Source organism: Styela clava, chromosome 13 (assembly GCF_964204865.1).
Source record: "Styela clava chromosome 13, kaStyClav1.hap1.2, whole genome shotgun sequence".
NCBI classification, from domain to species: domain Eukaryota; kingdom Metazoa; phylum Chordata; class Ascidiacea; order Stolidobranchia; family Styelidae; genus Styela; species Styela clava.
In genome coordinates, this window is record NC_135262.1 from 9,390,167 (window position 1) to 9,417,355 (window position 27,189).

Here is a 27,189-nt window from a genome sequence, read left to right on the forward strand (position 1 = left end):
TGAACGTATTATGGTATTCGGAGACTACTAGGAGGACAGTGAGATTCGCCACTCGACCGCAATCTACGATCAATTTAAAATAAGCTATTATGAGAATCGTAACGCCGTTTATCATACACTACTGCATCGTTTCTGTCCATGGCACACGAGCACACATCGCCTGACTTTGTGCAAAATACCTGGGTAACCGCGAGATGATCCCTAAGTGAACAAACAAATGGAATATTTTGGTATACAAGTTATAAGTATATTTTCAAAAAATGCGCTAAAAGAAGCAAGGACACTGAAGAATACCATGTAAGCAGGTATTTTACTGCGAATGATTGACTGGAGAATCGAGCTAAGACCTGCTAACCACTTTCAACTGTTTTGACAGATCTTCGGAGATCGTAATTGTTGACCCGCTGGTGCCTGAAAGAAAAAAAAAAGAGTTTTAGAATACGTTGAAATTTTATCCCGGGTTTGATCCCAGCCTAGCAACTAGAGGAAACCGGCAATATGCAACTTCGCATTATATTTAAAGAACCAAAAACTGGTGAAGTTAGTCGTGATACTGTAATTGGTATATATATATACCCAAATGACCATACATCGTCCAAAAATATTTAATTGTATGCCCCGGTGGGCCGAATCGGATTGAGTGAAGGAAGGCTTAAGACATGTGTAGAAATGAGTGTAGGTAGACCTTTCCATAAAATATTTATAAAATAGGAACCATTCGTGATCTGAGAAGCGTACGAAATACACTCACGTTTGGACTACGTACTGCAGTGTTACACTACATTGGCATGGTGCCTGATCGTTGTAGACAGGAATAAAATGACAATTAATAAGAGGTAAAAGTTATTCCAGCAAGTGAACTAAATGGTCATTTGACCAAAAGTTTGTGATATTTAGTACAACGGCAAGTGGATCATGAAATGCATGGTCTGCAGGGCTGTATTTTATAAACGGAAGGGTGTAATGCGACAACTTCTACCCATGAAAATACTTACTTTGTTCATTTGCCTTGTGCAAACTGGCAATGATGTCGATACTGTAGGGACCGTCGATATGCTTGCGGTTCCTCCATCTATTTCATACGGGTTTGTCGTTAAAACAAATCGATTTGATTGATCATTGATCTTCACTTTCTAACTTTATTGACGTTTGCATGGGTAATTTGAATCAAAGCCATAGATATTCATACCTGTTTTCAAATCCTCGCCAATCAGCCAATAGATCATTTGTTAGTCGACCATCACAAGTATATTTATGCTCATTCAACCAAAAAACAGGAACTAAAATTAGAAAACAGGTAAATTACTTCAAATCATTTTAAAAATAAGTTATATGTGATTTAATAGCTTTATTAATTCGAGTTTATGAGCTCTTGCTAATTTTTTGACTGTTTATAATTTGCGAAAAAAGGACCTTCTGAAGTATGCGATGGCTCACAACCTGAACTCAGGTTGTGTACCAGGTTAGGGTTCAGGTTATGCAACATCTTGCTGCGCATACTTCAGGAGCACCGAAAAAAATATATATTCATCAAATATTAAATTGAAATTGCATTTATTTTCCGCAAGACCAATAAAAAAATATTTTCAACAAGAAGGGCAATTTCTTTTCCTTGTATTTTACGACCTTGAGTTTCTTAAATTGTTTGTTTGAAATTCAACTCAATATTCAATATATTTGAGGAATTAGCGATCGTGGCTTGCCTGTAATTAAATTTTTGCTCGAGTTTTTAACATTTATTTATTGTGTCAAAAATATAGAGACACGCAATCTCTGTTATGATATCGGAGCGAATTTCATGTGAGCAGTGTATGGCGCCACTATAAATTCACCACGTTGTTTAAAATACAAAACACGTAATCATAAAATGACTTAACAGATTCCAAATATTGATTGACTTCCACCTCACCGACATTCTGGGTGCCCCACTTTGTAATAGCCTATACCAGGGATGGCGAACCACTGACCCGCGGGTCACAAAGTGACCCACCGCGTTTTATTCGTGACCCGCCAAGGCATGAATAAAATAAGGAAAAAATGCTAACATATCAGTGATAAAAATTGATAAAACCGGCCTTAAATTAATCTAACAATACCTAAACTATTATAATATACCGTCAGTTGGATAGTCAGGGCCGCGAGGGCTCATATTCAAATTGTTAATTTCGGGCCGGTATGGTAATTTTCAATACCCCTAATCTTGGACGCATGTCTGCACCGCTGTAAACCATTATTCAGCTATTGGCTCTGACATCGTTTATTACATAAAATGCAACTGATATGTTAATTTGTCGTTACGTCTGGTCTCTTTCGGAAGTTCATCTGCAGACTGTTTTAGGGGTTATGCGAGAACTAGATGCTACTTTGCATTTTATTAGTTTCTCGCCCACAATACCGTTAAGAGAACAAAATCTTTCAGACTTGAAATAAAAGCCTAGAAATCTGAAATAACAATGGGGCAGTGTAAAAGTGCCTTAATGAGGTTGAAAGTTGATCGAAAAATAGAACACTGTCAGAGTGGGATTCCCTCCAAACTCTTTGGAACCGTAAAATAATTTACCGCATCATCCTAAACGTTTATGGTAATTCATATGCGTGTTTTCGTACTCTAATTTCATAAAATCGAGAGCCATAAAAAGTCCCTGATAGAAGTGCTTCATATGTAAAGCCTGAAACTACACCAACAGAAGCCTAAAAGATTTGCTTCAGAAGTTTCTTATATATACAAACATTGATCAAATATCTGTGACCCACTCTCTTCTGTTCCGCGATAAAAATATAATTTTTGACCCATTCATTGAAAAAGGTTTGCCATCCCTGGCCTATACCAACATATCAAATGTGAATATATATACACAAATTTCTCCGCAACGACTTAGCAAAACTCCTCCCTTCAATGGATTTGTATGTTTGTGATCATTAATAGGTGAGCCGGCCCGAGAAAAGTTTGTTACTGGGTCTTTAATATTACAAGTTAATGAAACGTTTTTGTAACGTTGCAGTATCTACGGTACGCTGTATGAGAGTAGAAACAAATCAACTCGGGATTGACAAGGTTTTAATTGCTATATATATATACAATGGGTAGTTTTGCCAACTCCGCATGGTGCGATTACGAACCAAATGTAATGACTCACCAATTCTTTCATTAAGACCACAAAAAAGATATACAAGAGTACAAAATCTTCTTTAGTTGACAATAACATACACATACATCATTTATATACAAATACCTATTACTATCTCGATATTGCTAGAATGTTTTGGAAGTACCTCTGATATCCGGAATTACGGAACTCCAACGCTTGTTATGACATTTAAATAATACTTATTAACGTAATTATATTCAGGACTCCCCAAACTAATAAAGAAACTATGTTTAGTTTTGGAGTTTTATTATTGAAATAGAAATATATTATAAGCACAAAAAACGAGAAAAAAAATCGCTCCAGATTCTGTTTCTTGAAATTCATGTCGTTGTCATCTGGTGAATAAAAAAAAGGGAATTAATAGAAAACAAATACCAATCTCATATTCACACCCGAAGGCAGAAATATCGTTAAAGCAAATCTTTATAATGAAATACTAAAAATATATTTTACTTCCATGTTATCTGATTTCGAGCAGATATTTTTATTTTGCTTGAGATTTTTTTGTTATTTTGAATAATATATTTCAAGAATACCAAATACACAACTTCACGTTATGATGTCATGGATGAGACATAACCCTTTCTCCATATTGGTGAACATACTGAGAAATGATATTTTTACTTAACTCGACAAACAGAAACAATAAACATGACACAAATCTTACTGATCTGTCAATGGGACTTTCCAAAATGTCGCGAATGTCATCATATTGACAAATTTCATCCATCATCCTATCCATGACTTGACGAACATCAGCTCTAATCTGTATGGTATTTGTTTATTTTCATTAAATAATATATACATATTTATTATTAACATTTTAGAGAACATATGTCATTGGGTTTTCCTAATTGTATTAAACTGTTTAAAACTTAATAATTTAAACTTTAAAACACCTTACATATTATATTTTCATCTTACAATTTTTTTAATTTTAGATTCGATCTCCTATTAGTTATCTTTATGTGACAGGTATATGTTATGTTGATGCTGCGGTGTAATGATCTTAGGATTCGATATTCGTTTTTCTACCTTGAAATCATCGTTCGAGAAAGACTTTTTCTTCTTCCTTCTTCTCTAAAATAGGAATTATAAACTTTGGATTGATGTCTTTCTCAAACCCACTTTCAAGCCTACTGCCACATGAAATAATATTGAGAACCGCTGTTGTATCAAAATGCTGTGAAAAGACGACGCCGATCTTTCTTAAATTTTGAGTAAGGCCAAATTATGCACTTTTTTAGGGATAAAGCAATAAATAAAGATAAGAATAAAACAAACCTTGCTTCTACGTGACTTCGGTCGAGCACTTGCATAATTTTGCAGACTGGGTAGATTACGATTTATCTCGTTCACATCGCTCCTTTTAACGTCAAATGAAGTCCAAAATGCAATTGATGGTATGGCTGTATTGTATGTCCGCGTAGTTGGCGCAGTTTTCGGTCGCATCTTTCTCATACTATCCTACAGCGAACCAATGATAATGTGGTACGTACGAGCTAATTATGATAGTAAAATACAAACTACAAAATAGTATAAGTTAGTTTGTTATTTGCCCCAAAATTTAAAGAGAAGGACTACTCCCACTTTGATGATTTTTAAAAATACCAAAATCGAACTACTAAATACACTTTGTAGTCATTCGACTATTAATTCTTATTCTTCTAAATATAAGACTAAGTTCTGATTTGACTAACCTCGAGTCCATATTTTCTTCCAGTAGGTGTCACCTTCAAAGGTTTCAGAAATCGAGTCTGGATAGAAAAATTCGTGTAATGATAATTGTAATCATTTCGAAAAAATAGAAAACAATATTTCACTGTACCTTGTTCCTTCTCGTTTCAATGCAAGTTTGCATATGGAGCTTCAAGTTTGGTAGATTTCGATCAATTTTATAGAGATCGCTTTGTTTTATATCCACAGGAGTCCAGAACGCCACTGGTGGAAAATACTTAATTTCTTTCTTTTCGGGTTCTTTTCGGTTGACTGGTGCAGTCTTCGGTCTCCGGAGCCTAATTTCACCCTAAATTAAAAATTAACTGTAAAACTTGAGTGACTGACTGGTTGAAATGTATCAATATCTATAAACAGTGTATTAGTTATTATACTTTTTCATGTAATCGTTTCGTTATTTTAATAGGATTAGATTCGAAATTGCGTGATATATATCAAAAATTTCGGAATCTTTTTTATTTTATAAAAACTGAAATACGGGAATGTAGGAATATTGTTTCTAACCTCGACCCTCGAGACGACCAACTCCTTTTCATCAATTACAGCTCCAGGTATATCCTAAAAAGATACAGAGATTACGAAATAATAACAAACATTTTGTTTATACAAAACAATTGCAATAATTAAACTAGATTCAGTTACCTCAAATGACTGAGTTTTTTCTGCGGGCATCATTGATAATCCCATAAATTTGGTATTCTAGAAACAGAAGAATGTAATTTTAATGTTTTATTTTATTGGGCATTTTTGTTTTCTCACGAAAAATGGAAACTTTACTGCTATGAGTTACTGAATCAGAATGTAAGCCTCGATCAAGATGTTTCTCTTACATGGTCACCAGCAGCTTTTGACAGCTTTTTGGATATTACAATTTTCTCTGCCTCATAGTTTTGAGTTTTTTCAAGTTCCACGGCATTGATTGTCTCAACTAAAGTCATCGACGGATAGTCATCGTCTTTTTTCTCGTCTTCTGAACTCCAAAAGCCACAGAAACAAAACTGGAAAATGTGTTCGTATTTTTTGTTTTCAATTTAAATGACAATAGAAAATTGTTGAGAGTATTTATGAAATCGCCCCTCCTCTAATTTATTCACGGCAAATATTACGTCCAATTAAACACAAAGGTTTACTATTATTTTCAAGAAGTGACAAATAAAATAATTTGCACCCACCAAGAATGCTCCACGAATCCAATTGCAGAGTTTGTAACGTTTTTTCTAAATCAAAATAAAATATATAATAACTTTAAACTTGATCTTAAGAAAAGCTAGGCACGATTGGAAACGTTCACAATTTATTCGGAGTTCTAGAGATAACCTAGAGAAAATTTATATATATATATTCTAAAAGTTCTGCTATCTTTGTGACGTTTAAAATTTATTCGAGGTGTTAGCGATAACCTAGCAAAATAAAAGTATGTCTTTGAAATTATTTAGCAGCTAGAACAGGGGTGGGAAAGGTTTTTGGACGAAAGGCCAAATATATTGCTCCTCTAGACTTGCGGGTCATATAAGTGTGACGTAAAAAAGTTGGATATTATAAACAGAATGCGTAAGAGAATGGCAAGAACGCGTAAACTATGAGGTGTGACGTGAGAGGAGCACGTCGTCGAATCGAGTGAGCGAGAAATTGGGCAATTATTGTTAAATCAAGATGAATATTCATTTCATTTATAACATATTGTTCGATGACGTACAAACTCAAAGAAGTTGTTGAATAGGCCATTCTTTAGCACGCGATGCGGTTTGATGACCGCTTATTTCTCATCCTCTGTGTCATCACAATAGATGTATTCAATATGACGTCATAGTTCAAAAAACCATTTACTCAAGTTCGCGATTTAAGAAAACATTCATGATGAAAGTGCTATCTGTATTGATATGACAAATTTTTTAATTTCACAAACGGTATCCCTGAAAATAGCCAGGAATATTTTTCCATCTGGATTATATGCCTTATGAACTATACAACATTGTCATTTAGACCAACCTCGAATGCAAATCTGCCACTAAACTAAAAACAACAACAACTTTTTCGGCAACACTCCACATAGCATGAAAAATCGTTACCCTCTTTTTCTTTTTAGGTTCATCTGAATTGACTTGATTATATTTTTCACTTCCCTCCTCATCGTAATTATCTGCGTCTGTCGCACTCATTTTGACCTGAGTCTGAGTGTGAGCGAGTGATCAACTGTCCAGTTTATCACTCGGAATTTATAAATGATATGAATCTCAATTCTATAATTTTCGTTAAAATGAGCCTATTATGACGTCATACTCTGAAATTAATTGATATGCAATTCGAATTTGTATACATGTATTTAGATGTGGATGTTCAATTCGACCAAATGTTTATTCATTTAGCTTGTTTTGTAGACGTTGTTACGAGTTATCTGTTAGTTCTCATTCGTGTAACTTAGAAGTTCTTTCTAAAAACTTCCAATTTTCGAAATTTATTGACAGGAGGCTATGAAAGATGAAAAAAGGCAATTGATAGAATGGTTTAAGTTAATTTTAATCTTGCAACCAGTAACAAATAATCGTTTTTACATTAAATACAAAGACAAAATAATCACACAATTTTATTGGGGTAGGGAAGCCACGAGGAACCAAAGCTGGTTAGCGAGTAGCGACACCCACGGTTCTAATATCTAATTAGTAAGATCGGAAAATTTAGTTTCGGAACTACAGCAGTAGTTATTGTCGCGAGTATAGTTTTAGATAGTTAAATACTATATACAATTTTAATTATTTATATTAAATTAAATGCCATTCGCATCTTTCGTGATGAGAATTATTATTTATTTTTTAAGAAAACTAATTCTCGTTCTAATTATTGGTGAAGAACTTGAACACTTTTAATGATGAATTTTAATGAAATTGTTTTTAAATTTGACACAAAGGCAAACAAAACATAAATCTATTGGAGACAAAATTTTAACACATGGTGATAGTTGCTGGTAAACTACTGTTTTCAATGACTTCGATTAATTTGATCTCCAGTGACTGCATCAACTATATATGGAAATATTATTTGATATATTTCTCTAGCTTCTTTAACACATGCTTAGCATTGTGTAGCTAAGTGTAGAATATCGTTATGAATAGAATATAGACGTGGGCCTATGACTAAGTACATATTCCAAAATGCATTCAAAAACGTATATATATGGTATTTTGAACAATGGCATGATGAAATTTCCTGTATAAGCATTTCAACGTATCCATTGTTAACATAAAGTTGGTCACAAAAATACCAAACGGGAAATTTCAGTAACGCCATCATGTATATCTTAACATTTACTACTTAAAAACAAGGACAAGCAACAGATTGTACAGCATGTTGTCGGGAGTTTAATTGAAGCGTCGGAAAAATGATACCCAGTGCGCTGTTTGCAATTATAGGTATGTTATACTGATCAATGAGAAAAATTCCTAATTTAAAATATTTTTGTAATCAAAATTAAAATATACGAGCAAATTAGCTTATAGCATTTTTCACATGCCTACTTGCAATATGTTTTTATAAAAACGAGTAATGAAACCAAAACGCAAAGCCCGAATGTGCGCGATGACTTTGTGATTAGATCGTTTGATTTCGTTGTCATCGCAGTTTAAAAACATATTATGGGAGTGAATGCTTTTACAGAATCTTGTTCATAGCAAAAGGCTCATCTACCTATATTCGGTCAATGTTCAAGACCTGATTTGCTAAAGATAGACCAGACAAATACCATGGTTTTGTTTCAAGTTTTTTGATATCCGTTTCATTTACTTTTGCTTTTAATATAGAGATTTTGTGTAGCATATGTAGGAGATGAACCAACCGCTATACCTACAGCCTCCCAGAGTGAAGTTATCTTAAAATAAGCAATGTGTAACAAATTTATTAGTATATTCATCATTTGTAACATTTTTTTTTTAAATATTTACTTTTTGTTCACAGTGGCTTTCACTATTGTATCAGCTGATGACACAGAGATCGATGTGTGCTCCAGTGATAGTAACTTGATATCTCTGAACGGATTTAAAACATGGAAGCTGATAGGCAATTGTAACTCTCAAAACGATCAATGGTTGCTGAAAATCACAATTACCTCAGCCTCTAAACGATGTAGAATCACTGATGTTTGGTCAGGAACAATGAGCTACGTACCACCACTAGCAATAGCAGGTTTGGGTCTGTTTGCTTTTGTATTTCTCAATTACACATTCACGATTACTGAACTTTCTCGTAAAATTGGGTCCGTCTCCAATGTTAGTCAAATCTGTAAGAGATTCTGAGTAATCACTATGCGGGCGTATTGATCAGTTGAGGTTACGCGAGACTAACTACCTTTCAAAAAAGTTTGTAATAGCTCTTTGATGGTTTTCATGTTTTTCAAATTTGTTATATACACATATTCTTCAATTGTTTTGGTGTCTCGTTTTTTTATGTTTCATAAATAATATTAATTAGAAGCACATGCGTTAACTAAATTTATTTATTAAGCTGAACCAGCATCGTAGATGTCGCTGCTCAAAGACCTTTCGTGGTTCCTCGCGACTCCTGTCACACATATAAAGTTCGTCTTCTCTTATTTACTTTATATCTTGCCATTTTTCCGGGATATATTTATATTGACTGTGTTGACAAATAAAGGATGATTGGTTGATTGATATATATCTTCTGGTATTTTTAGTTTTTGCATTCAAGTGTGTAGCAAAATCAACTCAGCTACTAGAATCTTAGATCAACGCTCATTGGTCTGTGTTGTCTGACAGCTTTGATTCCTGAGATAATATAAGAAAACTACTGGATTCGTGCCATCGCTAGCTTTTCACATAATAACTGATCAAAAGCGACTTTGATTTACCCAGAACGAATGACTCACGCAGAAATGTTTATGTTCTACCCAGATCGGTAATCGATAAGCATTGAACGAGTCCGTTGTTAGTTAAGTTCGGCGAATCAAAGTAATAGACCATGGACTCGAGTCAAATCTTACAACTCAAGCCATGCTTTGTGGGCCTTTCCATCCATACATAATGTATAGATAAAATTAATCTAATCGCATCTAAAAACCAATGGGATTCAAACTTTTAACAGGTTTCTTTAGTATCGATTACAACATTCCAAAAACTGGTGTGTGCGAACCTAACGAATCCATCACTTCATCTAACCATTTCGTTCATATTTGCAGGGCCTAGTTGGAAACGAGATCTTAACATAGATGACGAAGACATATGTTTTCTGCTTAAATCAGAGATTATATCCATGTCAGATTTGATGGAAATTTTTCCGAGTGGATGTGCCGGCACTTATATTATTACGAGCAACAATATATTTCCCATAACGCTTACATCCCAAAGCTCCACTCATTTTGTGATTGAAATTTCTCATCTATACGACCAAACCACGACCACAAATGCAGGTAAATGTATCAGTACTGATTCAATACAGCGTTAAACGACAGTCAATCTATCTACAGAAGAAAGCCCGGGAAACAAACATTTTCAAGTCTTTTATAAGTCTTCAGAATTATCTGAAAGACTTTCAAATATATAAACATCATGATAGCGTACAATAGAATGGGTGTTTTCCCGACGATTTAACCTAGAGAATCTCTTCATACAATTTAACACTGCTAAATTTTTAGTGCCCTCTTCTGATTATCTTTCTGATTAGCCAAAGTTACGGATGTAAATAAGGAAGTCGATTCTAGTTAAACCCTTTATAGTATAATTTACCTTCGTACGTATGAGTGGTTGTTTGCTAGAGTATTGTTTAGAGTTAAGTTGTAAAATCTTCTTTTAGCTCAAACTAAAGAAACTTTAGCTCAAACTGACGAAGCTACAACTATGCAATCATATGCATACCAGGACGATGTTGACGATCCCATTGGTTTGTGGGATTTCGAGTTTGACGTCATAAGCTTGATAATAGGCTTCAGCGCCCCTAGCATTATTTTGATATTAACAATATGGAAAATGCTGCGTTATAGAAAACAACTTATGAGGTGAGTTGCTATATGTTTATTGGGTATACGACGTGCACGTATCGACCGTTGTTTTAAATGTTTGTTATTGCCTTCTTCTCAACTAATGGACCAATCGATTTCGAAATTTTAGTATTTTGCTAGAATGCTCATATTTTTTTAAATTTTTCCAATTTTTTTCATAGTCCAGAAGGAATCGATATTTTATCTAAAACTTTGCAATATTAGTATATTATATTAAAGTCAAACATAAAAAAAACATAAAAATAAAAACATAAATTTGTCGTACGCCTGCCTATACGTTCCGCCTCCGTTAGGCCTGTCTGCGATTTTTTCAGCAAATTCGATGTTCATGAATAGGGCTGAGCACTTCGAATCGAATATTCAAACCGAATCAAATAGTAATTTATCCGAATCAATTCAAACGAAAATTTCAAATTGCGCCATCTTGTTTTTCTTTTATTTGTAGAAGTAATTCGAATCCCCGCAATCTTGTTTTTTATTTGGCCGCCGAAGGTCGAGGAAAATTCCTTAATTTTTTTTAATTGGGTATGCAACCACGAATAAAAATAGATAGTTTCAATCTTATACAAGAAAATTATCTCTTAGTATGTCAGTGTATACTTGTTTAGAGTCGTGTAAAGAATAAAAGCGTAATATAACTTCATAAAAAATGTTATCCGCCATTTTGACATGTTAGTTTATGCTCAAGTGTATGAAGCTATTCAATTGGCTGAGATATTTCATTCTTTGAGCTATTTTAGGGCTTGAAATATGACATTATTTTAGGTTTAAAAAAATTAGTAGACAAATCACGAGGTCTTGTTGTTTTGAAAAGTAATGAAACTAAACTATAAATGTTTGTTTGAATATCCCCCCCCCCCTCCCCATTACCATTCCTCTCTCTACGTCATTGTTACTGTTATACTGATATAATCTACTGCTTTTTGTTTATATTATTATAAGCTTTTTACCACCGACCGATAGAAAAACTATGAGTATCAATACACTATATTTCCTGTTTGAAACTGCATGCTCATCATCAATTTCATATGGACTCTATGTTTTATTGTTTTAGAATGAGAAGACATACCGCATCATCTGCTTACAAGAATAACTGTGAAAGTAATACAACTGCAACAGGTTCGTATCTTTTTGGCCTAGATTCAATGGTTAGAATGCTACATTAACAATGTTGGCAACTTAGGTCGGAAGTCAAAGGTTGTATAATCTCACTGTGTGGATACGAAATTACGTAAGACGTGGAAAGGTGAAACACTTCATGCGACTTCAAATCTTGAGCTTCCTAATTCTATAGAAATTTAAAGCTTGGTGAAATGCTAGAAAAATCTTAAGATCTTATGAAATATGTAATACTTTTAATAAAGTATTATTCCTATATGATATAGTTTTATCTTTATCTACTTAAAATGTAAAAGCGATCAGCACAGCAGTTGGAACAGAAAAAAATGATTTGGACTGATTAGAACAACGTCAGGAACAACAAAAGATTAGCAAAATTAAATCTAGTATATTGAATCCATAAATTTTATTACTATTCAAACTATAGAAAAAATCAATTTTGTGGTCGCTTAATTGGGGCTACATCAACACAATAACAGATGATTTTTCATGGAATATAGTAAATGTATAAATTATAAATACATTTACGTCTATTTCAGCCCAGTATCAAATGGCACAGTCTTCTACCATCGCAGTCAATGAGACATCAGGCGGTGATCTATACTTAACCCCGATAAATGCTGGGGGAAACATGGTTTGTGAAGACACTTGTTACGAAGCTGTGGATGTGAATGGCGCAATAGACAACGAATACGAAATTTATTCAAATTAAAAATTACATTTATGAACTAATACAAAATAGTAAATAAATCTGTACTATCTCATCCCATGGGGCGATCCCAATTGAGTGGCAATGACATTATTCATACTGTTATGAAAAATTTCTTGTCTACGGGCAGAATCAACGACAAAGAAATTTCTAAATATATTCTATTCATTTTATACTTTATTTTAATATATTGCAGAGTATTGTTTTGTGCGGCCTTTGAACGATCTCTTTTTTTCTCATAAAACATATCAACAACATAATCTAACTAACCATGGCTTCACAGATACATTAAACGTTTTATGTTATTGAAACCCATATTAATTCAAGTGAGGTTTAAGATATAAAAAAGTTCTACCGTTTTGTTGAAATTTTTTTCATTCTTGAGTTTTTTTGCCCTATTTCTTTTTCCCAAACAGTGGGCTTGTTTGTGTAGGTCCTTTCCCCAAATACCTGATGATTTCAAAATCGGCGATTCGAAATTTTCGTTTGTACCGATTCAAATAATTTAGTAGGCGATTCTATTCAAATATTCGATTCAAAATGCATAGCCCTAGTCGTTGCGACCCCAAATGGGGTCTCTGTAGGAATTACGTAGGTTTTCAAACATGTCATTGTGTCAGTGCGATCGCTGAGGTATCATGAAAGATAAATGTACAAACTATCTAAAATTTGACAAACAAAGATAAATTGATTTGTTTGTACCATTGCTTACCATAGCGTCGGCTTATGGACAATGGCTCTATGTTTATGCTTTTAACAATGTAGATGCTTATTGTGGCGTTACTGTTTGATTTTCGTTATTTTTCATTAAATAAAAAGTTTATGTTTTCATTTATTTTACTAAACCATCGCATGTCCAAACTCTAAAGATATGTAAAATAATGTATCTATTTGCGTAGCCATACAAAATAATTATAGAATGTGAGCTGTCTGTCACAGGATGCTATAAAATAATTGTCGACATTAACTGCAACCCTTAGCAACTGGACAAATGCTGCTGCATACAAGGAGATAAATTTGTATATCAGAAATATATTTATTGGAAATTGCATAAGGAATGGTTAATAATAGACTAGTAGACTAGTGTATACTTGATGCACAGTATTATATTTTTGCTCGGATATAGGTAAAAGTACACACTAATAAAGGAAGCGCGAGCACTGCAATCTCCATAACAAATATATATATATATATAAATATCATGTATCAGGAAAAACAGATTGAGACGAAAAGTCGCTTATCAAAGCAATCTGTTCGAGTTCTGCTGGCTAATATGCTTAAGCTGTCAAGCTCTGATTATAGATACCGTGCGTCAAAAAGCCTTAAATAAGTTCGTGCAGTGTTCTAAATTTAGATCTTGCAATGCTAGCCAATATATGCTGATTTTGATACTACTGTTCGCCTACTTCTTTGCTCTTCCAGAACTTGTTATAAACGCCCCCGATGATCTTATTTACTTCATACAGCTTCTGAAAATGGTAGGATGTAAATTTCATTCACGACATAAATACTTCATCAAACTGTGAACTAATGCAATAGAAGCTCATAGTATGTATGTCAGGTTTGGGAAATTCGGAAAAATGACCGCAGAATTGGTTTACTTTCATATACGAATATTTTATCCCAAGACGCTGTCAAAATACACATAATGAAATGTTATTACTACTAATCCCGGGTCTTGTCAACCTATACACTGATATACACCAAAAATACAGATATATACATCGTCTTTTAAATAGTAATCCACAGACTAAAACTAAATTTTTGTTAATAAAATGGCCGTAATTTTCTGAAAAATTGGAGCAATTAAAGAAAATCTAAAAAAATGCTCAAATTCAAAGCGATAGGGGGAAATTTGATAAGTAAGTAGACATATTTACATTGTTTAATAGTCTGTCACCATTCCTGGTAAATGCTGGTAAGTTGGTGTCAATTCAGCTGTTGTAGATACGGTAGATAATGTGGTCACGCTTGCAATTCTGCCATCAGTTTCATACGGATTGGCCGCTTAAATACAAATATAAAATATAAATTTTCTGTCTATTGATCGTTTGTTTATATGGGCATAGAAATTAGAAGTTATTCTATAACTGAAAGTTTCAGAAAATGCGATTTATATAGTACCAGTAGGTTTCTAAAACCAGAAAACTAAACAACATTTTAACTGACGGATAAATAGGTATCCAACATATTGAGCTAGAATAGCTGTGTTTTTTGAGTACGTACAACAAGAAAAGCAATGTATTTATATTTTCTTTCTTGTAATATATATATGTGGTGATACTTACATGGATTCTCCCAAACTGCAGATCCACCAAACACTTCACTCTAAAACAATGTATAATAGCGTTTATTAATTAAACAGAATACTGTTTAGTTATAATACTAAGAATAGGGATATATTCTAGTCTTACCAAAATTTCTTCTTGATCGTAACTACAGCAGACGCAACATTTTAATGCGTAGCCGGCGATAACTGCTTGTGTGAGAAATGAGACGAACATCATAAATTGAATAACTATGAGAAGTGATCCAAGAACTTTGTTGCCAAACACAATCTCTATTATTCCGACGAGCATACCGGATAGCCCAGCAACAGCGGAAAAGATTCCGAGCCGCATGTTCGTTCCACACTGTGATATAGAGCAGCATGTCAGAACCGCGCACACTTATTTGCGAAAAAAGTTCTTTTTTAAAATAAATTTATACAGCAAAGTATTGATTGCAAAGACAGAACAGAGCGCTTCATAATCTATGAACTGAAAATACATAATAAGATTTACAGCCATACATATGGCTATAAATCGTGCTACTCATATATTTTTGAATATGTCATTAAGAAATTGGAGTATATTGGACAAATTTGACCAATGATGCAGCACGTCTTGTACACTGCATTATTCGCTAGAGTCACGACATACGGTTGTTCAATATTAGACCAGTGAGGGCATTATTCATGGTTTATACAAAGAAAGTATTCGATTGCAATTGTTGTTATAAATGCTATCTCACTCATCTGAAAATTACGAAAAAAATTGTATTCAATATTTTTATATTTTGCAATTTTACTTATTGAGATAAAATATAAACGGGGGAAAATTGGTTAGAACTTTTCATCAAACAATTTTACTCAGCAAAAACACTTACCAGCCATTTTTGGGGTTTACACCCCATTGTTATTGCGAAGCTCGCTGTCACAATAATCTGTTAATAAATAGAGAAAAAATAAAATTCTGTAACTTGTGTTACATTGATGTACCTCCGAGTTATTCAACATCTTATTACTAAAACGCTGCAGTGATTAATTGAATAATAATTGAATTCAATATTGAACCAAACCAATGGTGCTGTGTAATTTATCTACAAGACGAAGGCTTTTAAATATATTCTAACAATTGTTCATATCAAATAGCAAACTGATGAAAACACGTGATTAAATTTGTATTATTTGAGAAAATTGGTTTTGACAATGACCTAGGGAGAGTGTCGAATATACAAAATGTCCTGCTATCACTTACCACCAAACTCCCTAATGACGGTAATAGAAACACATTTTGATTGTACTCCATCGTATGCGCAGCCCACACAATCGCACTCAATATTGCTTCAACAATTTCAGAAATCTGAAAAAAAAAAAATAAAATTCGTTTAGATTTACTTTGAAATAACATATGCATACTTTCATGTTTACTGTCTGCGGATTATAAGTTTTAAGTTTATCGAAAAAAATATTCGTTTTTAGATTTACTTTGAAATAACATAAGCATACTTTCATGTTTACTGTCTGCGGATTATAAGTTTAAGTTTATCGATGGAATACTTGGTGTTTAAACAAAATATCTTATTCACGGATTATCAACCCGCCCTGAGATTAAATTTTGCAACCATAAAATTCTATTTTTTCTACTACATAAATAAGCTATCGGATTCATTCCATTGTGATTGCAACATTTCTGGGAGTTCAACGCCGTGTTGCGTAATAGATTTATGCTTTCACCAGAGAAAGTCTGTTTTTTTTAGTTATGAATAAAAATTTACCATTGTTGCGTTCCTCAACTGTATTTATAAGAACTAAACAAAATTAATTTTAGACATGCACAAGTCTACATTAAAATTTGTTATTGAAAAGCTTTTTTCCCGATGGAAAATATAAAAAATTTACCAGGGGTAAAAAAAGGTAAAGGAAAGAATGAAAGTTTGAGATATCTTGATTTAATCAATGGGTTCTCACGCGCGAATAGGCTACTATCAACTCGGCAAAGCATGGTTAATACTTAATGATTTCAAGGCAACTACACACTATTTCGATGTTACTTTAGTTATTGACTCTTAAAGCCCCCAAGGTAAGTAGAATAAGAAAGTAGTACAATGACAAACTAAAAACAACAAATATACATTTAGGAGGCGCAACTACATTCATTACATGCCCATTACGTTTGTGCAATGATTCATATAGTTGTAATCAAAGTTTCGTGGAGCAAGGAGAGAAGAAAAGTGACGATAAGTCGTTTGTCGTTTCCAAAATACCTGACAAACAAACGAGGATAAATACCATAATTAGAAATCACGCAAAAATATAGAATTCTTACCCCCAAAAATAAAAACAATTTCTTTTTCGATTCCAAGTATTTTCTGATTGCCATCTCCTCTCCAATGTATTCATATGATGCAAATGAGAGATTTGGCTTCAACGATAACAGATTGTTGTTCATTCTGTTTATGCTTTGCCTGGAGTTCATTTCCATTTTGAATTTATATTAATTAGTTTCTAATTATTCTAAGAAAAATAAAGAATGTTCTAAAATTCTTCGGCTATACAGTAATTACAAATGCTAGCTCATTATACATGGGGTGCATGTCGCATATCTAGTTTTAGGCCAGTAAGGTCTTAAACATATATCCCGCCTCGTTGTACTGTTTATTTATTATGCAGATACTGTTACATTTTGAGGCAAATAAACATACATACATACAACGAAAATTCTTTTCTGTCAACATTTTTTCATGTTATCAATAAAAATACTTCACTCAATAATATGTTTAGTCGGTCTATTTAGAATTGCCGTAGTATTAATAAAAACTTATTTTGTTCAAATGCTTGGAACTAAATAATGTAAACTGTGCTTATTCGCTTCACTGCAAGACATAGAAATCAACTTTTGATATTTTCAAGAAAACTGTTTATAGAAATAAATTAATTTAATTAATTTAGTAGTGCTATATAAGAAAATTTCTAGTTGAATATAAGAACACGATATAATATTTTACTATTTGACTGATGGTAATTTCTTGATTCAAATTTAATTTTCAATATATTTTTCAAATTAAAAGTTAGCAAAAACATTTTATTTAACCGTAAAGTTCAAACTAGGCTTGCACGTAATTGACAAAAATCAATTCCGTAATTACGGCCAAATCGATTACGTAATGACCCCGTAATTGCGATATGTTTTTCACACATTTGAACCTATCATAACAACCAATTGAATCCACTTCATTTTCGATTGGGACATCGAGTTTGGGTTTTCATATTCCTGGCAGTACTACACGCCGGCGACAGATGTTAAGACAAGAGTGAATTCAAATTAATTTTATTCTGATTTTTATCTTTTGTGCTGGCTTTGATTTCCTTTATCACCTTCGCAAATTAACCGTCCCAATTTTATGCGATCAATTTTATCATTACCGACACTGGTATACGGATATTTATGAAACGATATTTATGACTTTTGTAAAGTCGTATTAAAAAAAATGTCGGGTTTCCAATTTATCAATGCCACGACGAGCGTATTCTCTCGTTTGATTATACTTGCGCTTGCCTCGCGACGAAGACCTGTTATTGCACCGTTTTTTACATTATTCGACTTTACTACCGAGTCAGCATTTTATAGTAATTATTGATGCCAATTTATTGACATTATTCCGATTACCATGCTCCATTTTACATTAAATCATTTCGCGGCCTAAATGTTGTAACATTATTTGCGACAAATTTAGATCAAATATTAATTATTTGCGCATAATTTAAATACCGTACTTATATGACATGCCTTTTCCGAAAATACAAAGTTATATCGCAAAAAATGCATATTGTGACATTTATTTTGCACTCATGAAAAAATTAACTTATTTTTCTAACTCGAGTCGGCGATCCTATCGGCCAAGATTGACACAAATTTAGTCGAGTGTCGGTGGTATTCAAGAATCAAAATAAGTTGCCGCATTTGGTAAAAACAGTTAATCATATTTGGCCGAAATATTGCGAGGCATTGTAATCATATTTGGCCGAAATATTGCGAGACATTGTGGAAAACATATTAAGCAAGGACAAGCGATAAATAAAACGATAAAACCGGTAACAGAACATCAAGGTTTTGTAATTGAAAATGGTTCTCGCACAGAATAAACACACTGGCTCATACTTGATATTTGATAGTAGTTGAATTGAGAATATTGAACTGTTGAAAACAAAAAAACGATCGTCGAAATTCTTAAATCTCGTTGCCTTGGTTAAATATAATCCAATGATCAGGACATTTTCAATTAAATGCTGCACAAAGATAGTTATACATTAAACATTTAGGCTACAATTTAGCTTTTTTTTTAAATTTTAATCATGCATTGTGGTGGAGAAATCCCACTATATAAATACGGGTAACTATAAAAATAGAATAGGATTCTGGATTCGATTTAAGTATTCTAAAACAGTGGTTCCCAACCGCCGGTCCGCGGACCGTCAACGGTCCGCAAAGGATTTTTACCGGATCGCGGGAAATCCCGTCATATTGTTGTTTCTCTGCCGTCTCAATCGCTTTACCGATGCCGAAAAGACGAAGTTGCGTTGGTTTATTACGCAATTTCTCTTCCGTCGTCATATTGCTGATTTTTACCGGATCGCGGGAAATCCCGTCATATTGTTGTTTCTCTGCCGTCTCAATCGCTTTACTGATGCCGAAAAGACGAAGTTGCGTTGGTTCAATACGCAATTTCTCTTCCGTCGTCATATTGCTGTTTGAAAAGCGCGACATTAATTATCACGGTGACGTATTGGCAAGAGAGAGAAAGGTGAGAAAAACGGCTGCAAATACCGAAGCTCTAACTTCTTCTACTTTTTAAACTTTCACTTTTTACAATTGACGGAATTGACTGCTTTGAAGAGAGCTCGTTTCAATCGCGAAAGCGCTCGACCAATAATTACGACTTTACGTAATTCGTAACTTCCCTTCCGTAACTCGAAATAATTCCGTAATTCCGTAAATCTGTAAATTACGTGCAAGCCTAGTTCAAACTAGTTTCATTTTTCTAATGTAAGCGCATATAATATTTGAAAATAATTTCCTAGAACAAAAGTAATTAATTCAATAATTGTTGGCGAATAGGATTGTTTCAAATTACAAAATAAAGTTTCTTTTCACAAGCTTGGCCCGAACATTTATGACTTCCTGATGGCGCAATTCACTTCGAGCTTCACGTATGAGACTGCGGAATGACACCAGATGTGACGGTCTTTTATAGGCACGGCATTATTATGATTATAATTATTATTAAACTTTTGATCCTTTTGTATGTATTTGTCTTCGCGTTCTATAAGAAGAAGAACAATTTATGTCAACTTTCCCTATTAAGCTGAATTGTCGAAATGATAAGTACCTATACTCAGTTAAAGCTTACGTGTTCCGATTTTTTATTTGTTCTGTTATCTCGTATAACATTTGCTATCGACAGAGTCATAAACTGAAACGAGTACTCAGACACTGCTATAATAAATTGTAATAAATAACTAAAATTGATGACGTGTGCATATAACTTTAGTTTGTTAGTCAAACAGGAGTTAGTCAGACGCGAATGTGGTATTCATGTTGCTAAGATGGCGAACACCGGAACGTAGTATGTGTACCATGTTAGGGTTATGCCATAATTTCAGGCACAAATACTACGAGAGTCACTTGGCTAGTCCCCGAACTCGTAATAGAACTTAAATAAGGAAAATTGGAATAACATTATGACCTAACCCTAACCTGGTACACATACTGCGTTCCGGTGTCCGCCATCTTAGTTCACATACTTCGGGAGTACCAAAAATCGTATTATAAAATTTATTGAAATAAGATGTTATCATTAAAAATTACTTGAAAGATTTCCAAAATGTTTTATTGACAAATGTACCACACAAAGATCAAAAATGAATATCACATTATGTAATGTTTATATTTAAGTCTCGTATGTATATATATATTGATAATGTATGTATGTCGTATGTATAATGTATATATTGCGCCACGTAAAACTTATTTAATATCTTGACGATCATAGCGTTTTTAATACCACAGTAACGTATCTTCTTTACATGGGCAATGTTCATACCTCTAAAAACAAGGACTAGCCAAATAGTTGAAAATACAAGACTATCTATTTTTGAATGCTTCTCTCATACTAAGATATATTTAGCTTGCAGTATCATAGTTAAAATTGGAATCGAAGAAAACTGAAAGAAATATACGATAGCTAGTTCGTGTATTACTGGTCACTTTCCATGTTCTTATACTTTGCTCCAAGTATTTAGAAGTCTTGTCTAAAAAGCATGGGATATGCTTTTAGCAGTTTCCTCAATACCAATCCTAACTTTTGATTTACGGTAGTATAGCACCGATGGTATAAATATTTGTAAGCGATAACTAATCTTATGGTAAACTTAAGTTGGCCTGGAAAACGACCCTGAACTTGTACCCCCCATCATATCTACCGTGTGTGTTACGAATATTACGAATAATTATTTGCTAGCCCTATCTCCCGTTTATCAATACGCATATATACTTTAATAATTTCATTCAAGTTTGTGCGCTTTGAATTATGTACAGCATTTGTTTTGAAATAAATTTCTTCTTTTTGTTCTAGTTATTTCAAACGCGTATTCTACTTGCGCAGTAGAAGATTGTTTGATTTTATGACGCTTTGTCTGCTTTATCAGACTATATTTGGTTAAAAAAAGTTTATGACGCACTTCCATAAGTTGCCTGGACCAGGTGGGGATTTCAATTCTATGCAAACAACAACATTTGTTTTAATCGTAAGTTTCTGCCCCCGATGCTACTCATATGAGCTGAACAACAAAAATGCAACCTTTTGATTTCCTCTTTTTTGTTATTACCGAGGTTCAAAGTTCAATAAGGTATGATTCAAATATCACATAAGATCATAAGATTAAGGCTTTAGTAATTTCGTTTCTCGGTTATATTTTGTATGCTGCAGTTTCCGAAATTTGATTTAATGTGAAAATAGCACACGGCTCTGTAATGTTCTGCGTGTGAGGTATTCGTGTAAAAATTTCCCTAAATTACCACTAAAAAGATGCGTTCGTTATATGCAGTGGCTGGATTCAATATTTTGTGCACTCACTTAGAACATGTTCAGAAAAACATGCCGAACGTATAACTCTATAAAATAGAAAAACTTAGCACAAGAATACATAATAAGAACACAGTGGCGGCGTGTGGTCATTTTGACAACCGGGGCAAGCTACTGCGGGACCAAGTCACCCCCATCTACGGGGACAGGATGAGCGCTGTAAGTTCTCCCATCATTTTATGAGTATAAAAACCATTCCATCGGTAACAACCAATCGGCAAAAGCGACAATTTTTAACGATAAGAAAGTGTCTTTAAAACCGGTCCAAGTCAAGGGATTAATAAATATAGACATAGTTTATTTTGAAACCTCTTTCAAAAGGAAAGGCAATATTTACCCAGATAAATACAATGACATATTAACAGAAACTTCGGGAAAGCAGACAAAACCTAAAATAAGGTTTAAAACGTTACTATGAAGAAAGGAAAGGTAATGCAAAGATAAGGACATGCGTCGCTCACTCATAGATATATATGCTGCTAGACTTCTACTGCTTGAACATATATGCAACACGCCGCGGTTTCTTGGAAGCAAAATGCTCAATAACGCGCTGATTGAAGTCATGCATCCCAGAAAGAACGTCTCTGTGAATGGATAAAACAGCCAAGGAATTTAATCTATCTTGCTTCATTGTGTTTCTGAGATACGTTTTAATACGCTTCAGCGTGCTGAATTGTTCGCTCTGCGTCGGCGGAAGAAATAGGCGTCGTCAAAATCATGTCCAGAAATTTTGCAGACGCCGCAAAGGTAGTTACTAGAGTGTTATCTATGAGGAACCCATAGAGCGCGCAAGTTGATGTGATGTTCAAAAAAGTTTGATTGGTGTATATACATCGCAATTCATTTTCCAATTTACCCACGTTTATCATGGGATAAAATTTGGAGATAGTAGCCAACAAATGGATGGGAAATTGACGTGCAAATTTTGAAAAACTTTTGGGGTTTATCAAAGAGAACGCGGCAAGGTGTTCAATGCGCAGACCATCGCCTATTTGATTCACCAGAATGACACAGCATTCCTTTGCAGACAAAATCAAACTCTGCGTTGTTTGCCCGCGGCGTAAAGAAGCACTCCATGTGTCGTCGTATTTTATTGTTTCCCGGATACGAGATACAGCATCGCAGAAGTCTGAAATACACGACTGCACAGACGCTCTATCCATTAGCCTTGACTGCAATGCGCCGTATAATACATCCACGTGATAGAATATTGTGGAGAAAAAAGCGAGAAAAAATGAAAACTCACCATCTTCTAGCAGACGCTTTAGACCTGCCGCCTCCCTCACAGAGCGTTCGTCCCAAACCGGAGAGCTCTGAATGCCATTGAAACACTCAATGAGCTCAGACCTAATTTCGGACACGCCCTGCACCACGCGTGATTGGAAGTTCCAACGTGTTGGTGCACAAGCTGGGAGACGGCGGCTACATATCTGGCGAAGGAGGTCAGAGCGCTTCGGCGAAACGGGAAAAAAATGAAGAAAACCCCGAAACATTTGCAAAAAATATACGGACGAGAGGGGTATCAAGACACATATTTTTAATAACGAGGTTAAATTGGTTAAATGTAAAAAATGCGCATGAGGAAAATCTTCTTTTATATAAACTTGAACACCATGTTTCGACCCACTCATGACTGCCGCGCCGTCATAAGTTTGAGCTATCAATTTTGACTTCGCATTGTAAGGCTGTAACACTTCTTTCAGTACAGCCGATATCCCGCAAGCCGTGCGATCAACGATTGGTACAAAGGGTGACCGTACATTTGAACCCATGTACATTTGAACTCATGCGTATATCCACGGGTTCAATCTATATGCGGGTGCTAAAACCCATGGGTTAGGGTTAGTATGGGTTTAACTATCCGTGAAACAAAAAAAATTCCATAGGTGCAATAGCATACAGGTGCAATTGTCATGGGTTCAAATGTACGTGGGTTCAAATGTAATGGAACCGGTACAAAGCTGTGAAATCTCTCGGTTGGTTTACCATCTTTCACAAACCGAAAAATCACAGCCAGTTGGGAAACGCACGTGATGTCAGTTGTCTCGTCAGACTGAATCGAAAGGAACTGGCAATTCTCAATTTCCAGAGCCAAATGTTGTAAATAAATTTTATACATTGAGTCGAGCAAATCATTTTGGATATCCTTAGATGTCCCTTTCGAAACAGTTGCGGCATCAAGATTATCTCTCAATACTGTATCTAGGGATGCGGTGTATTCCACCATATCCCCTCTATTAGAAGAGAGTACCGTTCATCGTGCCCACGGAGGGACAGCTCGTGACAACCAATGAACTTCAAAACATCTATCAATCGACCGAGAACATGGCGGTTTTTTTCGACGTTTTGGTTGTGCCGACGAATAGAAACCGCGCGTCCTACATCCAACTGTGCTGCAATATTAACATTTCCGAATGTTCGGTATTTTACTGCATTGTCCAGATGCTCCATAAAGATTGATGATACCTGGCACGCTCGGAAAGATGTTTAAGATCTCTAAAACCAAATTTACACCAACGTGTGTCACGGGCGGTAGCAAAAAGTAGGCAATAAAAACAAAAAAGTGCATTTTTGTCCTCGCTGTAACACAACCATTCGTGTTTTTTATACCAAGTTTCTGCGCAGAATGTACGCCGACGCTTTCCTCCGTCATGGGATTGTTCCAGTGAACAATTTTTTGGTTGATAAGGCCCAAGACGTTGTACCTCTAATTTTTGTTCCAGCGGCAGCTGCGAAAACGGAGTGCGAAGTAGTGCATCAACCTTATTCATTATGAGGTCTAAGGCTAAGAAATGCAAAGCCGGAAAAAAGTGAGGAGCTCAAAAGGAATGTGGAAAATCGAAAGCAAATGGACTAAAGGTCTCTAACTGATTCAAATAGCGAAACAAGCGACAAAGACGAAGGCGAGGAAACTATCAACTCTTCAAGCAACCAACGAACGAGAAGGAATGCGTGAATATGTCAACACGTTGTTGTAAGAAACGTCGGCATTGTGCCGTCATAATTTCGGGGCTAGCCCCGATGATTTAGTAAAAGAAACAGAAAACAAACGAGACAAACGCGGCGAGTGGAAGATAAAAGAGAGAATACGATATACAATGAGCAACCGGGGCAAAATCGGCGTCGCCCCGTCGACGTTTGGCGAAGGCTTTGCGAGCGAAAAATGAACCATGTCGGGAGAATATGGCTAGTGTAGACAGTCTTTTTCCACATTATATTGAGGTATTTTTCGAATATTTTTTATTATACCGAAAAAACAACCGGGGCATTGCCCCGGTTGGCCCTATTGACGCGCCGCCACCGTGTTGTTCTTAAAGAACAACTTGTACAACATATTTACTAGAATATGTCACTACATTTGGACAACGCGCGCTACATAAATCTCATACAACTTCCGAAAGATATATGTTAGGTAAATTTGTCTGTATCGCCAGTAGTATTTTGAGCAAACAGTTGGCTTAAATCATAGAGTTAGAAAATCAATGAATTTGATGTTATGTAAATATTTGGGATAGGTATAAAATCAAACGCGAATGACTAGTCAAGTTTTGAAAGTCATTTGCTGCTATTTTGAAAATGTCACGTCAAAATTAGCAACTCATACATTTAAGGTTTTGTCGCCTGAGATACCACCGGCTGTATCATATTATTTTTGGACACACGGTGTGGACCTATGGATCGTTTATGTTGATCGTTATTACTTTGTTGTTTCTCCTTTTTCTTTTTGTTGTGGGGAAATTTATTTTCGCTCATCTCTTCAACTACTGGACCGATTGCTTTGAAATTTTCAGTGGTTAAAGGTTGTATTTGTCGCTAGGCTATTTTATTCATTTCAAAAATTTCTGTGGGATCCATTTTTACTATTATTTTTGTGTGCTGATGTAATCAAAATCGAATTAGCGCACCTTGTGGCGGTTCCGCGTTCGTGATTGTTGCAATCTGGTGGTCAGTTCAGGGTTGCCATATTGGCTTTTCCAACGCCAAATTTAACAATTTTGACTTTTTTATAGCACGTTAAGCGTCAGAATTTCAGTTTGGCATTTTAATTTTTTTTTGGATTTTTTATGTCTGTTCTAGTGTCTTTTGTCTAATATTAAAATCATATAAAGTACTATATTTAGTGTGCAACAATATCCTATTGCTTAGCTACTTAACAATTGGATTTCCCCGATCATCGATTTCATTGTTTATTACCTTAACCATAACCAATCAAAATTGAATTAATCCAAAATTAAAATGATAGCAGCCGAAAAAACAACTTTCAATGAGAAAAGACATTTATGTGGCTCACTAAATCAACTGATGGCTCTAATTCAGCGTATTGCGAACTGTGCAAATTCTCTATTGCGCCGAGGGTATCAAATCATTTTTTTGGTCTTGACCTGACTTTTTTATCACTAGTATCTGGCAACCCTGGGTCGGTCGAAATCGAGAGGACTACGGTACCGGTACTGTAAAAGATTTGATAACCATACTACTTCGTTTCGTGTCCATATATTTGAAGAAATTAAAAAAAAATATAGTTGTTGTGGTAATGTGGCTTATTTAACGAAACGAACGTGAACCTCGTTTAAAGTACACATACACAGGAAAAGGTAATCATCATAAATCGTACAAAATGTTGTTCCCCTGGTAGTCGGCTACGCTGTTGAGTTCCCTGAATAAATACTTTTAAGTTTGTGTTGGGGATGAATTACAACCCACAAATTTTTATTTAATGACTTGAAACGATATCGATTTACAATACAACGAACACTTATAGTGCACGTCGGGTTCCTGGGGTCGGAGTCAGGACAAACGAGGGCAAGTTGAGGCTAGGTTTAAAATTAGCAAATAAAAGGAAATTAGTTGTCAAGTTTAAATGATTCCATCAATGTAATATTTTAACTCTTTGAACTCTGATTTGTCTGAGCGAAGTTACTTCCTCATCTGAAGGTTCGCGGCGCCGTATCGGTAGAACAATAAAATGATTCAAAATGTTGGTTATTTTGAACGTTCATAACTTTTTAACAATTATGGGTACCGAATTGACGGACACCTCAAAGGGAAATTTCAAAAAGTCAAAT

General features: G+C 34.7%; 4 protein-coding genes across 8 annotated transcripts in view; 1 reads left to right on the forward strand and 3 right to left on the reverse strand.

The window, feature by feature from the left end:
- Positions 1-27,189, reverse strand: part of LOC120332784 (sulfide:quinone oxidoreductase, mitochondrial-like) — a 78,270-nt gene that overhangs the window by 45,769 nt on the left and 5,312 nt on the right. The gene's annotated exons all lie outside the window — the stretch shown is intronic.
- Positions 224-7,109, reverse strand: LOC120333472 (uncharacterized). Of its 4 annotated transcripts, XR_005568236.2 has the most exons (12): positions 6,956-7,109; positions 6,059-6,103; positions 5,717-5,884; positions 5,529-5,585; positions 5,391-5,444; positions 4,978-5,175; positions 4,850-4,906; positions 4,434-4,616; positions 4,185-4,229; positions 3,817-3,915; positions 996-3,484; positions 224-411 (listed from the first exon to the last, which is right to left on the reverse strand). XR_005568236.2 is itself a non-coding variant. In XM_039400901.2 (11 exons), the coding sequence occupies exons 1-11, from the start codon at positions 7,043-7,045 to the stop codon at positions 3,470-3,472; spliced, it is 1,011 nt and encodes a 336-aa protein (XP_039256835.2). In that variant the 5' UTR covers positions 7,046-7,109; the 3' UTR covers positions 224-3,469. The 4 variants fall into 4 exon arrangements, 1 of the variants encoding a protein (XP_039256835.2); XR_013479965.1 differs by lacking the exon at positions 5,529-5,585; XM_039400901.2 differs by having other exon boundaries at positions 224-3,484.
- Positions 8,159-13,558, forward strand: LOC144431297 (uncharacterized). 2 transcript variants are annotated; one of them, XM_078119241.1, is made up of 6 exons: positions 8,159-8,293; positions 8,835-9,068; positions 10,072-10,302; positions 10,686-10,887; positions 11,945-12,009; positions 12,549-13,558. In XM_078119241.1, the coding sequence occupies exons 1-6, from the start codon at positions 8,263-8,265 to the stop codon at positions 12,719-12,721; spliced, it is 936 nt and encodes a 311-aa protein (XP_077975367.1). In that variant the 5' UTR covers positions 8,159-8,262; the 3' UTR covers positions 12,722-13,558. The 2 variants fall into 2 exon arrangements, with proteins under 2 accessions (XP_077975367.1, XP_077975368.1); XM_078119242.1 differs by having other exon boundaries at positions 8,835-9,062.
- LOC120332722 (uncharacterized) lies at positions 14,055-17,488 on the reverse strand. Its single transcript, XM_039400031.2, has 7 exons — positions 17,308-17,488; positions 16,237-16,341; positions 15,866-15,922; positions 15,133-15,351; positions 15,007-15,046; positions 14,599-14,725; positions 14,055-14,187 (listed from the first exon to the last, which is right to left on the reverse strand). Exons 1-6 carry the CDS (start codon positions 17,461-17,463, stop codon positions 14,604-14,606), a joined length of 699 nt encoding a protein of 232 aa, XP_039255965.1. The 5' UTR covers positions 17,464-17,488; the 3' UTR covers positions 14,055-14,187; positions 14,599-14,603.